At 52.5% G+C, this 15027-nt stretch overlaps 1 protein-coding gene across 1 annotated transcript in view; it reads left to right on the top strand.

Moving 5' to 3' along the window:
* The window catches only part of LOC142301950 (voltage-dependent calcium channel subunit alpha-2/delta-4-like), a 62671-nt gene that overhangs the window by 15983 nt on the left and 31661 nt on the right, over positions 1-15027 (top strand). Inside the window, exons 3-7 of the mRNA XM_075343012.1 lie at positions 2364-2480; positions 2656-2715; positions 4621-4783; positions 6345-6476; positions 6782-6842. Coding sequence (XP_075199127.1) covers positions 2364-2480; positions 2656-2715; positions 4621-4783; positions 6345-6476; positions 6782-6842 — 533 coding nt within the window. The remainder of the gene's footprint in view (positions 1-2363; positions 2481-2655; positions 2716-4620; positions 4784-6344; positions 6477-6781; positions 6843-15027) is intronic.

Below are 15027 nucleotides of genomic sequence, written 5' to 3' on the forward strand. Positions count from 1 at the left end.
GACATACCCCTAACATAACACATCCATCTCTGCCCAGTATATTTACTATACTATCCCCTACACCCTGTTCAAGAATAATTCAACTGTAATACTGCCCCTATGTACAAGAATATAACTACTATAATACTGCCCCTATGTACAAGAATATAACTACTATAATACTGCCCCTATGTACAAGAATATAACTACTATAATACTGCCCCTATGTACAAGAATATAACTACTATAATACTGCCCCCTATGTACAAGAATATAACTACTATAATACTGCCCCTCATATACAAGAATATAACTACTATAATACTGTCCCCTATGTACAAGAATATAACTACTATAATACTGCCCCTATGTACAAGAATATAACTACTATAATACTGCCCCTATATACAAGAATATAACTACTATAATACTGTCCCTATGTACAAGAATATAACTACTATAATACTGCCCCTATGTACAAGAATATAACTACTATAATACTGCCCCTATATACAAGAATATAACTACTATAATACTGTCCCTATGTACAAGAATATAACTACTATAATACTGCCCCTTATGTACAAGAATATAACTACTATAATACTGCCCCTATATACAAGAATATAACTACTATAATACTGTCCCTATGTACAAGAATATAACTACTATAATACTGCCCCTATGTACAAGAATATAACTACTATAATACTGCCCCTATATACAAGAATATAACTACTATAATACTGTCCCTATGTACAAGAATATAACTACTATAATACTGCCCCTATGTACAAGAATATAACTACTATAATACTGTCCCAATGTACAAGAATATAACTACTATAATACTGCCCCCTATGTACAAGAATATAACTACTATAATACTGCTCCTATGTACAAGAATATAACTACTATAATACTGCCCCTTATGTACAAGAATATAACTACTATAATACTGCCCCTTATGTACAAGAATATAACTACTATAATACTGCCCCTATGTACAAGAATATAACTACTATAATACTGCCCCTATATACAAGAATATAACTACTATAATACTGTCCCTATGTACAAGAATATAACTACTATAATACTGTCCCTATGTACAAGAATATAACTACTATAATACTGTCCCAATGTACAAGAATATAACTACTATAATACTGCCCCTATGTACAAGAATTTAACTACTATAATACTGCCCCTATGTACAAGAATATAACTACTAGAATACTGTCCCTATGTACAAGAATATAACTACTATAATACTGCCCCTGTGTACAAGAATATAACTACTATAATACTGCCCCTATGTACAAGAATATAACTACTATAATACTGCCCCTATGTACAGGAATATAACTACTATAATACTGCCCCCTATATACAAGAATATAACTACTATAATACTGCCCCCTATGTACAAGAATATAACTACTATAATACTGACTCTATGTACAGGAATATAACTACTATAATACTGCCCCCTATATACAAGAATATAACTACTATAATACTGCTCCTATGTACAAGAATATAACTACTATAATACTGCCCCTATGTACAGGAATATAACTACTATAATACTGCCCCCTATATACAAGAATATAACTACTATAATACTGCCCCTATGTAAAGAATATAACTACTATAATACTGCCCCTATGTACAAGAAGATAACTACTATAATACTGCTCCTATGTACAAGAATATAACTACTATAATACTGCTCCTATGTACAAGAATATAACTACTATAATACTGCCCCTATGTACAGGAATATAACTACTATAATACTGCCCCCTATATACAAGAATATAACTACTATAATACTGCCCCTATGTAAAGAATATAACTACTATAATACTGCCCCCTATGTACAAGAATATAACTACTATAATAGATCTAAAGACGCGGCAATGATTTTGTCCCTTTTCCTGACTGGTTCCTCTCCACAGTGAGGTCCCTTTGCTGTGTTGTCAGCTGTTTATGGACCAGAACATGTCAGTAAATCCTCTTTAGAACAGCGGCACTTTCTATGGGGTTAATGTGAATTCTTGTAAATGATGGTGGCGCTGACTATTATGTAATATGGGGGAAATGTCATTGTCTAATGCTGAACACAACCTCTATATAAGAGGGTGCTCACACTTATGCAACCACATTATTTTATTGTTGTTTTTTTTTTCTCCTGCAAAAAGATTTCCGTTTGTTTCTCAATACATTAAGGTGAAAAAGTCTGAATAACAGTAAGCTGGCCTTTCACCAGGGGTGTGTAGACTTTTTCTATGCACTATGTAAGGGTGGATGTTCTGCTATCTTGCTGGAATCATCCGCCGGGGGTAGCAGTCTGACGCCTCCGCTCTTGCTCCTGACAGAAGTACAAGGATGTGGAGCCCACGCTGAGCATCGAGGAGGTGGACGGACTGGAGCTGGTCAGGAAGTTCTCCGAGGAGATGGAGAGTATGCTGCGGAGGAAGGTGGAGGCGGTGGAGGTACTGGCGTTCTTCTCCTTTGCTTGCTCATGTTTGTGAATGATCGGGCATGTTGGATTTTAATCTGCCCAATCTTTTATTTCCTCAGGGTGCTCCATGCACCTAATCTACAGCACAAAGTCTTCTCGGCTCATGGATGTGAAGGATTTCTGTAAATTCTTTCTTTTCTCTCTAGAGACTGGTGGAGGCGGCAGAAGAAGCAGATTTACGCCACGAGTTTAATTCATCCCTGGAGGTGAGCGATCCTGTGCGACGTCACTTCCTGTCGGCCATATTGTCACACATGGAGCCAAAGAAACAGAATATATGCACATTTTGCTGCTTTCTTTCTTTCTCCTGTCACATTGAGATTTTCACAAATTGCGCTGACTGTCATGGCGGTGTCGGGTTCTGTTCAGACTTCAGAGTCTGGCACTCCGCCTGATAACTCCTCTGGTGTCTGTGATCAGCGCAGGCAGACTCGGGCGTCAACCTGCTGAGTGTTACGTCATAGGCAGGCTAGCAAGAGGTGATCTCGGCTAGTCTGCCTGTTAGTCTCCTTTGATCACCTGCTGTGGGGGAGCCAATCACGTCTGCTCCTTTCCTGTTTATGCTAGCTGAATGCTTCTACCTATGCCAAATATAGTGTTTCTTAATCTGGATCACCACACCTCTCCAGACCAACTATCTGGTGTGATATTTGTTACTGTGTGCGGTTGTGAAGTTAACCCTTGTTGACTTTTTGTTGCTACCATCCTGCTCATGTTTTTCTCCTGAGTCTCTTTTGTCTGTTCCTGGTATTTCTCAGGAGTATAGAAAGGCATGGGACTCTGGCATCTCCACCATTAGGAGTTTTCCGGACGTGCGGGATAACCTAGGGTACCCTAGCGTAAGCAACAGCATAGGAGCCCCTGTCCCTAGCTATTCCTAAGTAACATTGTGACCCATTCCTTTCCAATCCTTTCCCTTTCCAATCCTTTCCTTTTCTAATCCTTTCACTTCCTTCTGCTTTCCCTTCTTTCCCCTTTCCCTTCCTTCCCCTTTTCCTTCCTTCTTTCCCTTCCTTCCCCTTTCCCTTCCTTCTCCTTTCCCTTCTTTCCCCTTTCCCTTTCCCTTTTCTTTCCCTTTCTTTTCCTACCCCTTCCCTTACCCCTACTTTTTCCCTAACCGTTTCCTTCCTTTCCCTACCGTTTCCCTTTCCCTTACTTTTTCCCTAACGGTTTATTTCCTTTCCCTTTTTGCTTTCCTTTCCATTTTCCTTCCTTCCTCACATATTTTGGTGGTATATGCCTACTAATCAGTCACGTTTGTGGTCAGGAGACCCACGGGCTGCTCGTACAGTCTCTATCTCTACCCCTTCCCTTACCCTTACTTTTTCCCTACCGTTTCCCTTTCCCTTACTTTTTCCCTAACCGTTTAGTTCCTTTCCCTTTTTGCTTCCCTTTCCCTTTTCCTTTTCCTTTTCCTTTCCCTTTCACTTCCTTTTCCTACCCCTTCCCTTACCCCTACTTTTTCATAACCGTTACCTTCCTTTCCCTTTCCCTTTCCCTTTCCCTTTCCCGTTCCCTTTCCCTTTTCCTTTTCCTTTTCCTTTCCCTTTCACTTCCTTTTTCTACCCCTTCCCTTACCCCTACTTTTTCCCTAACCGTTTCCTTCCTTTCCCTACCGTTTCCCTTTCCCTTACTTTTTCCCTATCTTTTTATTTCCTTTCCCTTTTTGCTTCCCTTTCCCTTTCCCCTTCCTTCCTCACATATTTTGGTGGTATATGCCTACTAATCAGCCATGTTTGTGGTCAGGAGACCCACGGGCTGCTCGTACAGTCTCTGTCTCTCAGTAGATGAGGAATCCCCCGGGTTACTCATCACCGCCCCCGAGAGTAAGACTTGCCAATAATCTATAGTTAGCAGCCACCTCTCTGCCGGGAAGAAAGTGGGAAGTTTTCAGCAAGATAGATTATAGAGGAGTAGGCGGAGAAGCTAGCTACTTCCTGCCTCACTGACTTCACCCTGCATGGGAAGGATGGATTGCCAGGAGGAGCTGAGGGAGGGCAGTGGGCGGAGCCTGGATGTCACTTCCTCCTGGCGTCTGTGTCTTATTAATGCATTTTGGTAATTCTAGCGGCGGTTTCCTGCCTATAATCAGCCTTTTCATCTCGTCGCAGTTCGAGTACTATAATTCCGTGCGGATTAACGAGAAGGACGACAACGATAATTACGTGGATCTGGGGAACGAGTTCATCCTGGAGCATAACGAGCACTTCAATAATCTGAGGGTGAACACGACGCTCAGCAACATCCAGCTACCGACCAACGTGTACAACAAAGGTGAGCGCCGCCGCCCCCCGCAGGAGAGGAGCAGAGCGGGGCAGGACTGCCTGCCACCAATGTGTACAACAAAGGTGAGCGCCGCTGCCCCCTGCAGGAGAGGAGCAGAGCGGGGCAGGACCGCCTGCCACCAATGTGTAAAACAAAGGTGAGCACCGCCGCCCCCTGCAGGAGAGGAGCAGAGCGGGGCAGGACCGCCTGCCACCTACGTATACAACAAAGGTGAGCGTCACCGCCCCCTGCAGGAGAGGAGCAGAGCGGGGCAGGACTGCCTGCCACCAATGTGTACAACAAAGGTGAGCGTTACCGCCCCCTGCAGGAGAGGAGCAGAGCGGGGCAGGACTGCCTGCCACCAATGTGTACAACAAAGGTGAGCACCGCCGTCTCCTGCAGGAGAGGAGCAGAGCTGGGAAGGACCGCCTGCCACCAATGAGTACAACAAAGGTGAGCATCGCCGCCCCACGCAGGAGAGGAGCAGAAAGGGGCAGGACTGCCTGCCACCAATGTGTACAACAAAGGTGAGTGCTGCCGCCCCCTGCAGGAGAGGAGCAGAGCGGGGCAGGACCGCCTGCCACCAACGTGTACAACAAAGGTGAGCACCGCTGCCCCCTGCAGGAGAGGAGCAGAGCGGGGCAGGACCGCCTGCCACCAACGTGTACAACAAAGGTGAGCACCGCTGCCCCCTGCAGGAGAGGAGCAGAGCGGGACAGGACTGCCTGCCACCAATGTGTACAACAAAGGTGAGCACCGCCGCCCCCTGCAGGAGAGGAGCAGAGCGAGGCAGGACCGCCTGCCACCACCGTGTACAACAAAGGTGAGCACCGCCGCCCCCTGCAGGAGAGGAGCAGAGCGGGACAGGACTGCCTGCCACCAACGTGTACAACAAAGGTGAGCACCGCCCCCTGCAGGAGAGGAGCAGAGCGGGGCAGGACCGCCTGCCACCAACGTGTACAACAAAGGTGAGCGTTACCGCCCCCTGCAGGAGAGGAGCAGAGCGGGGCAGGACACCCTGCCACCAACGTGTACAACAAAGGTGAGCACCGCCGCCCCCTGCAGGAGAGGAGCAGAGCGGGACAGGACTGCCTGCCACCAACGTGTACAACAAAGGTGAGCACCGCCGCCCCCTGCAGGAGAGGAGCAGAGCGGGGCAGGACCGCCTGCCACCAACGTGTACAAGAAAGGTGAGCGTCACCGCCCCCTGCAGGAGAGGAGCAGAGCAGGGCAGGACCACCTGGCTCCATACTGCACTCTGCTGGGCACAAGGGGCATTACAGGAGCCACCTTTTTTTTTTGCAGCTAAAAAAGTGATTTTTTTTTGCCAGATCTTTATACGATGATTTATGTGTTGATCTCGGTGCAGTGTGAGAGACATATATACAGTGTGAGAGACATATATACAGTGTGTGTGTGTGTATATATATATATATATATATATGTTTTTACTTTAGTGCAATGAGAGCTCCACGACTCCCCCAATGCCCCGCAGCAGGATGTGAATCATATAGATCATATAGATCCTGCCCTAGTAGTTAATGTATTCCTCCAAATCCTACATGTTTAGATCCAGACATCCTGAACGGGGTGTACATGTCCGAGGCGCTGAACCCCGTGTTTGTGGACAACTTCCTGAGGGACCCCACGCTCACGTGGCAGTATTTCGGCAGCTCAACCGGGTTTTTTCGCCTCTATCCAGGTAATCGGGATGAATTTTGGGGGGATTTCTGGCTTTATTATCAGATTGTGTACGGTCACCCACATTCACATGTTCGGGTAGAGGAACCCCAACCCCCATTCTTCTAGAGCGAGTCCTGTGTCGCCCTCTCCTGGTATACCATTGTAACAAACCCTCAGCTGCGGGAAGCTTTCGGTCAACACAGACTTTCAGTCTCCATTTGTAAATAAGAATGTTTTTATTCACTGACAGCAAGCAGAACTGAAGCACGAAGTCTATTAGAAAGTCGCACAATTTATTTTTTTCACATGTTTTGTGGTTTTTAGGCATCAAATGGACCCCGGATGAAAACGGGGTGATCTCCTTCGACTGCAGAAATCGCGGCTGGTGAGTAAAACGGCTGTTATCATCGCTACGACCATGACTGCCGTACCGACCACAAAGTCTCCCCGCACTGACTATACAGTCGTCCCCCACTATATCATGGTTCACTTCTTGCGGCTTCACTGTATAGCGTTTTTTTTTTGTTTTCTAAGATGCACCCCAAATTTAGAGAAAAAAACGCATGGGGTCCCTCTTATAATCCGGTGGTGTCTTATCGGGGGTAGGGGGCAGCAGCGGTGGTGGAGCGCAGTCACAGGAGGTAGGAGTGGTGGTGGAGTGAGGCGGCGCGGCGGGCGGCGCGGCGGGCGGTGCGGCGGGTGTGCCGGATCCTTGCGGCAATATTCAGAAGCTGTCAACGGTGCGGACTTCAAAGGCATGGCACCCGTAGTCAGCGCGCGCAGATTGAGCTACCGGCTCAATGACAAACCGAGATATTAAGAGCCCAATCTGCCACCCACCGACGCAGGCGCCATTATTTGAAGCCCACATTGCTGACATTTTTTAGGTTGGCGCCTCCATCACCTTCCACAGCACAGTCCACAGCATTGCCCCTGCCTCCCCACCCACAGCACAGTCCACAGCATTGCCCCTGCCTCCCCACCCACAGCACAGTCCACAGCATTGCCCCTGCCTCACCACCCACAGCACAGTCCACAGCATTGCCCCTGCCTCACCACCCACAGCACAGCCCACAGCATTGCCCCTGCCTCACCACCCACAGCACAGTCCACAGCATTGCCCCTGCCTCCCCACCCACAGCACAGCCCACAGCATTGCCCCTGCCTCACCACCCACAGCACAGTCCACAGCATTGCCCCTGCCTCCCCACCCACAGCACAGCCCACAGCATTGCCCCTGCCTCACCACCCACAGCACAGTCCACAGCATTGCCCCTGCCTCACCACCCACAGCACAGTCCACACCATTGCCCCTGCCTCACCACCCATATCACAGTCCACAGCCCACAGCATTGCCCCTGCCTCACCACCAATAGCACAGTCCACAGCCCACAGCATTGCCCCTGCCTCACCACCCATAGCACAGTCCACAGCCCACAGCATTGCCCCTGCCTCCCCACCCACAGCACAGTCCACAGCATTGCCCCTGCCTCACCACCCACAGCACAGTCCACAGCATTGCCCCTGCCTCACCACCCACAGCACAGTCCACAGCATTGCCCCTGCCTCACCACCCACAGCACAGCCCACAGCATTGCCCCTGCCTCACCACCCACAGCACAGTCCACAGCATTGCCCCTGCCTCACCACCCACAGCACAGTCCACACCATTGCCCCTGCCTCACCACCCATATCACAGTCCACAGCCCACAGCATTGCCCCTGCCTCACCACCAATAGCACAGTCCACAGCCCACAGCATTGCCCCTGCCTCACCACCCATAGCACAGTCCACAGCCCACAGCATTGCCCCTGCCTCACCACCCACAGCACAGTCCACAGCATTGCCCCTGCCTCACCACCCACAGCACAGCCCACAGCATTGCCCCTGCCTCACCACCCACAGCACAGTCCACAGCATTGCCCCTGCCTCACCACCCACAGCACAGTCCACAGCATTGCCCCTGCCTCACCACCCACAGCACAGTCCACAGCATTGCCCCTGCCTCACCACCCACAGCACAGCCCACAGCATTGCCCCTGCCTCACTACCCACAGCACAGTCCACAGCATTGCCCCTGCCTCCCCACCCACAGCACAGTCCACAGCATTGCCCCTGCCTCACCACCCACAGCACAGCCCACAGCATTGCCCCTGCCTCACCACCCACAGCACAGTCCACAGCATTGCCCCTGCCTCACCACCCACAGCACAGCCCACAGCATTGCCCCTGCCTCACCACCCACAGCACAGCCCACAGCATTGCCCCTGCCTCACCACCCACAGCACAGTCCACAGCATTACCCCTGCCTCACCACCCACAGCACAGCCCACAGCATTGCCCCAGCCTCCCCACCCACAGCACAGTCCACAGCATTGCCCCTGCCTCACCACCCACAGCACAGCCCACAGCATTGCCCCTGCCTCACCACCCACAGCCCAGCCCACAGCATTGCCCCTGCCTCACCACCCACAGCCCAGCCCACAGCATTGCCCCTGCCTCACCACCCACAGCACAGCCCACAGCATTGCCCCTGCCTCACCACCCACAGCACAGTCCACACCATTGCCCCTGCCTCCCCACCCACAGCACAGTCCACAGCATTGCCCCTGCCTCACCACCCACAGCACAGCCCACAGCATTGCCCCTGCCTCACCACCCACAGCACAGCCCACAGCATTGCCCCTGCCTCACCACCCACAGCACAGTCCACAGCACTGCCCCTGCCTCACCACCCACAGCACAGCCCACAGCATTGCCCCTGCCTCACCACCCATAGCACAGCCCACAACATTGCCCCTGCCTCACCACCCATAGCACAGTCCACAGCATTGCCCCTGCCTCCCCACCCACAGCACAGTCCACAGCATTGCCCCTGCCTCCCCACCCATAGCACAGTCCACAGCATTGCCCCTGCCTCACCACCCACAGCACAGTCCACAGCATTGCCCCTGCCTCACCACCCACAGCACAGTCCACAGCATTGCCCCTGCCTCACCACCCACAGCACAGCCCACAGCATTGCCCCTGCCTCACCACCCATAGCACAGTCCACAGCATTGCCCCTGCCTCACCACCCATAGCACAGTCCACAGCATTGCCCCTGCCTCACCACCCACAGCACAGCCCACAGCATTGCCCCTGCCTCACCACCCACAGCACAGCCCACAGCATTGCCCCTGCCTCACCACCCACAGCACAGCCCACAGCATTGCCCCTGCCTCACCACCCACAGCACAGTCCACAGCATTGCCCCTGCCTCACCACCCATAGCACAGTCCACAGCATTGCCCCTGCCTCACCACCCACAGCACAGCCCACAGCATTGCCCCTGCCTCACCACCCACAGCACAGCCCACAGCATTGCCCCTGCCTCAACACCCACAGCACAGTCCACAGCATTGCCCCTGCCTCACCACCCACAGCACAGTCCTCAGCATTGCCCCTGCCTCACCACCCACAGCACAGTCCACAGCATTGCCCCTGCCTCACCACCAACAGCACAGTCCGCAGCATTGCCCCTGCCTCACCACCCATAGCACAGTGCACAGCATTGCCCCTGCCTCACCACCCACAGCACAGTCCTCAGCATTGCCCCTGCCTCACCACCAATAGCACAGTCCACAGCCCGCAGCATTGCCCCTGCCTCCCCACCCACAGCACAGTCCACAGCATTGCCCCTGCCTCACCACCCACAGCACAGTCCGCAGCATTGCCCCTGCCTCACCACCCACAGCACAGTCCGCAGCATTGCCCCTGCCTCACCACCCACAGCACAGTCCGCAGCATTGCCCCTGCCTCACCAACCATAGCACTGTCCGCAGCCCGCAGCATTGCCCCTGCCTCACCACCCACAGCACAGTCCACAGCATTGCCCCTGCCTCACCACCCATAGCACTGTCCGCAGCATTGCCCCTGCATCACCACCCATAGCACAGTCCACAGCCCGCAGCATTGCCCCTGCCTCACCACCCACAGCACAGTCCACAGCATTGCCCCTGCCTCACCACCAATAGCACTGTCCACAGCATTGCCCCTGCCTCACCACCCACAGCACAGCCCGCAGCATTGCCCCTGCCTCACCACCCACAGCACAGCCCACAGCATTGCCCCTGCCTCACCACCCACAGCACAGTCCACAGCATTGCCCCTGCCTCACCACCCACAGCACTGTCCACAGCATTGCCCCTGCCTCACCACCCATAGCACAGTCCACAGCCCGCAGCATTTCCCCTGCCTCACCACCCACAGCACAGTCCACAGCATTGCCCCTGCCTCACCACCCACAGCACAGTCCACAGCATTGCCCCTGCCTCACCACCCACAGCACAGTCCACAGCATTGCCCCTGCCTCACCACCCACAGCACAGTCCACAGCATTGCCCCTGCCTCACCACCCACAGCACAGTCCACAGCATTGCCCCTGCCTCACCACCCATAGCACAGTCCACAGCATTGCCCCTGCCTCCCCACCCACAGCACAGTCCACAGCATTGCCCCAGCCTCCCCACCCACAGCACAGTCCACAGCATTGCCCCTGCCTCACCACCAATAGCACAGTCCACAGCATTGCCCCTGCCTCACCACCCACAGCACAGCCCGCAGCCCACAGCATTAGGTGACGTAACTCCCATGATAGGTGACGTAACTCCCGCGATAGGTGACGTAACTCCTGTGATAGGTGACGTAACTCCTGCGATAGGTGACGTAACTCCCGTGATAGGTGATGTAACTCCTGCGATAGGTGACGTAACTCCCGCGATAGGTGACGTAACTCCCGCGATAGGTGACGTAACTCCCGCGATAGGTGACGTAACTCCCGCGATAGGTGATGTAACTCCCGCGATAGGTGACGTAACTCCAGCGATAGGTGACGTAACTCCCGCGATAGGTGACGTAACTCCTGTGATAGGTGACGTAAATCCCGCGATAGGTGAGGTAACTCCCGCGATAGGTGACGTAACTCCCGCGATAGGTGACGTAACTCCTGCGATAGGTGACGTAACTCCTGCGATAGGTGACGTAACTCCCGCGATAGGTGACGTAACTCCCGCGATAGGTGACGTAACTCCTGTGATAGGTGAGGTAACTCCTGTGATAGGTGACGTAACTCCCGCGATAGGTGAGGTAACTCCCGCGATAGGTGACGTAACTCCCGCGATAGGTGACGTAACTCCCGCGATAGGTGACGTAACTCCTGCGATAGGTGACGTAACTCCTGCGATAGGTGACGTAACTCCCGCAATAGGTGACGTAACTCCTGTGATAGGTGACGTAACTCCTGCGATAGGTGACGTAACTCCCGCGATAGGTGACGTAACTCCCGCGATAGGTGACGTAACTCCCGCGATAGGTGACGTAACTCCCGCGATAGGTGACGTAACTCCCGCGATAGGTGACGTAACTCCTGTGATAGGTGACGTAACTCCCGCGATAGGTGACGTAACTCCTGCGATAGGTGACGTAACTCCCGCGATAGGTGAGGTAACTCCCGCGATAGGTGAGGTAACTCCCGCGATAGGTGAGGTAACTCCCGCGATAGGTGACGTAACTCCCGTGATAGGTGACGTAACTCCTGCGATAGGTGACGTAACTCCTGTGATAGGTGAGGTAACTCCCGCGATAGGTGACGTAACTCCTGTGATAGGTGACGTAACTCCTGTGATAGGTGACGTAACTCCCGCGATAGGTGACGTAACTCCTGTGATAGGTGACGTAACTCCCGCGATAGGTGACGTAACTCCTGTGATAGGTGAGGTAACTCCCGCAATAGGTGACGTAACTCCTGTGATAGGTGACGTAACTCTCGCGATAGGTGACGTAACTCCTGTGATAGGTGACGTAACTCCCGCGATAGGTGACGTAACTCCCGCGATAGGTGACGTAACTCCCGTGATAGGTGACGTAACTCCCGTGATAGGTGACGTAACTCCTGTGATAGGTGACGTAACTCCCGCGATAGGTGACGTAACTCCCGCGATAGGTGACGTAACTCCCGCGATAGGTGACGTAACTCCCGCGATAGGTGACGTAACTCCCGCGATAGGTGACGTAACTCCCGCGATAGGTGACGTAACTCCCGCGATAGGTGACGTAACTCCCGCGATAGGTGACGTAACTCCTGCGATAGGTGACGTAACTCATGCGATAGGTGACGTAACTCCTGTGATAGATGACGTAACTCCCGCGATAGGTGACGTAACTCATGCGATAGGTGACGTAACTCCTGTGATAGATGACGTAACTCCCGCGATAGGTGACGTAACTCCCGCGATAGGTGAGGTAACTCCCGCGATAGGTGACGTAACTCCTGGGATAGGTGACGTAACTCCAGCGATAGGTGACGTAACTCCTGCGATAGGTGACGTAACTCCCGCGATAGGTGACGTAACTCCCGCGATAGGTGACGTAACTCCCATGATAGGTGACGTAACTCCCGCGATAGGTGACGTAACTCCTGTGATAGGTGACGTAACTCCTGCGATAGGTGACGTAACTCCCGCGATAGGTGACGTAACTCCCGCGATAGGTGACGTAACTCCCGCGATAGGTGACGTAACTCCCGCGATAGGTGACGTAACTCCTGTGATAGGTGACGTAACTCCCGCGATAGGTGACGTAACTCCCGCGATAGGTGACGTAACTCCTGTGATAGGTGACGTAACTCCTGTGATAGGTGACGTAACTCCTGTGATAGGTGAGGTAACTCCCGCGATAGGTGACGTAACTCCCGCGATAGGTGACGTAACTCCCGCGATAGGTGACGTAACTCCCGTGATAGGTGACGTAACTCCTGTGATAGGTGACGTAACTCCCGCGATAGGTGACGTAACTCCTGTGATAGGTGACGTAACTCCCGCGATAGGTGACGTAACTCCCGCGATAGGTGACGTAACTCCCGTGATAGGTGACGTAACTCCTGCGATAGGTGACGTAACTCCTGTGATAGGTGAGGTAACTCCCGCGATAGGTGACGTAACGCCCGTTATAGGTGACGTAACTCCTGCGATAGGTGACGTAACTCCTGTGATAGGTGACGTAACTCCCGCGATAGGTGACGTAACTCCTGTGATAGGTGACGTAACTCCCGCGATAGGTGACGTAACTCCTGTGATAGGTGACGTAACTCCCGCGATAGGTGACGTAACTCCCGCGATAGGTGACGTAACTCCCGCGATAGGTGACGTAACTCCCGCGATAGGTGACGTAACTCCTGTGATAGGTGACGTAACTCCCGTGATAGGTGACGTAACTCCTGTGATAGGTGACGTAACTCCCGCGATAGGTGACGTAACTCCCGCGATAGGTGACGTAACTCCCGCGATAGGTGACGTAACTCCCGCGATAGGTGACGTAACTCCTGTGATAGGTGACGTAACTCCCGCGATAGGTGACGTAACTCCTGTGATAGGTGACGTAACTCCCGCGATAGGTGACGTAACTCCTGTGATAGGTGACGTAACTCCTGCGATAGGTGACGTAACTCCCGCGATAGGTGACGTAACTCCCGCGATAGGTGACGTAACTCCCGCGATAGGTGACGTAACTCCCGCGATAGGTGACGTAACTCCCGCGATAGGTGACGTAACTCCTGTGATAGGTGACGTAACTCCCGCGATAGGTGACGTAACTCCCGCGATAGGTGACGTAACTCCTGTGATAGGTGACGTAACTCCTGTGATAGGTGACGTAACTCCTGTGATAGGTGAGGTAACTCCCGCGATAGGTGATGTAACTCCCGTGATAGGTGACGTAACTCCCGCGATAGGTGACGTAACTCCCGCGATAGGTGACGTAACTCCCGCGATAGGTGACGTAACTCCTGTGATAGGTGACGTAACTCCTGTGATAGGTGACGTAACTCCCGTGATAGGTGACGTAACTCCCGCGATAGGTGACGTAACTCCAGTGATAGGTGACGTAACTCCCGTGATAGGTGACGTAACTCCTGTGATAGGTGAGGTAACTCCCGTGATAGGTGACGTAACTCCCGTGATAGGTGACGTAACTCCCGCGATAGGTGACGTAACTCCCGCGATAGGTGACGTAACTCCCGCGATAGGTGACGTAACTCCCGCGATAGGTGACGTAACTCCCGCGATAGGTGACGTAATTCCCGCGATAGGTGAGGTAACTCCTGCGATAGGTGAGGTAACTCCTGCGATAGGTGACGTAACTCCCGCGATAGGTGAGGTAACTCCCGCGATAGGTGAGGTAACTCCCGCGATAGGTGAGGTAACTCCCGCGATAGGTGAGGTAACTCCCGCGATAGGTGACGTAACTCCTGCGATAGGTGAGGTAACTCCTGCGATAGGTGAGGTAACTCCCGCGATAGGTGACGTAACTCCTGCGATAGGTGAGGTAACTCCCGCGATAGGTGAGGTAACTCCCGCGATAGGTGAGGTAACTCCTGCGATAGGTGACGTAACTCCCGCGATAGGTGACGTAACTCCTGCGATAGGTGACGTAACTCCCGCGATAGGTGACGTAACTCCCGTGATAGGTGACGTAACTCCCGCGATAGGTGACGTAACTCCTGTGATAGATGACGTAACTCCTGCGATAGGTGA

The sequence above is a fragment of the Anomaloglossus baeobatrachus genome, chromosome 4 (genome assembly GCF_048569485.1).
Source record: "Anomaloglossus baeobatrachus isolate aAnoBae1 chromosome 4, aAnoBae1.hap1, whole genome shotgun sequence".
Lineage (NCBI taxonomy): Eukaryota > Metazoa > Chordata > Amphibia > Anura > Aromobatidae > Anomaloglossus > Anomaloglossus baeobatrachus.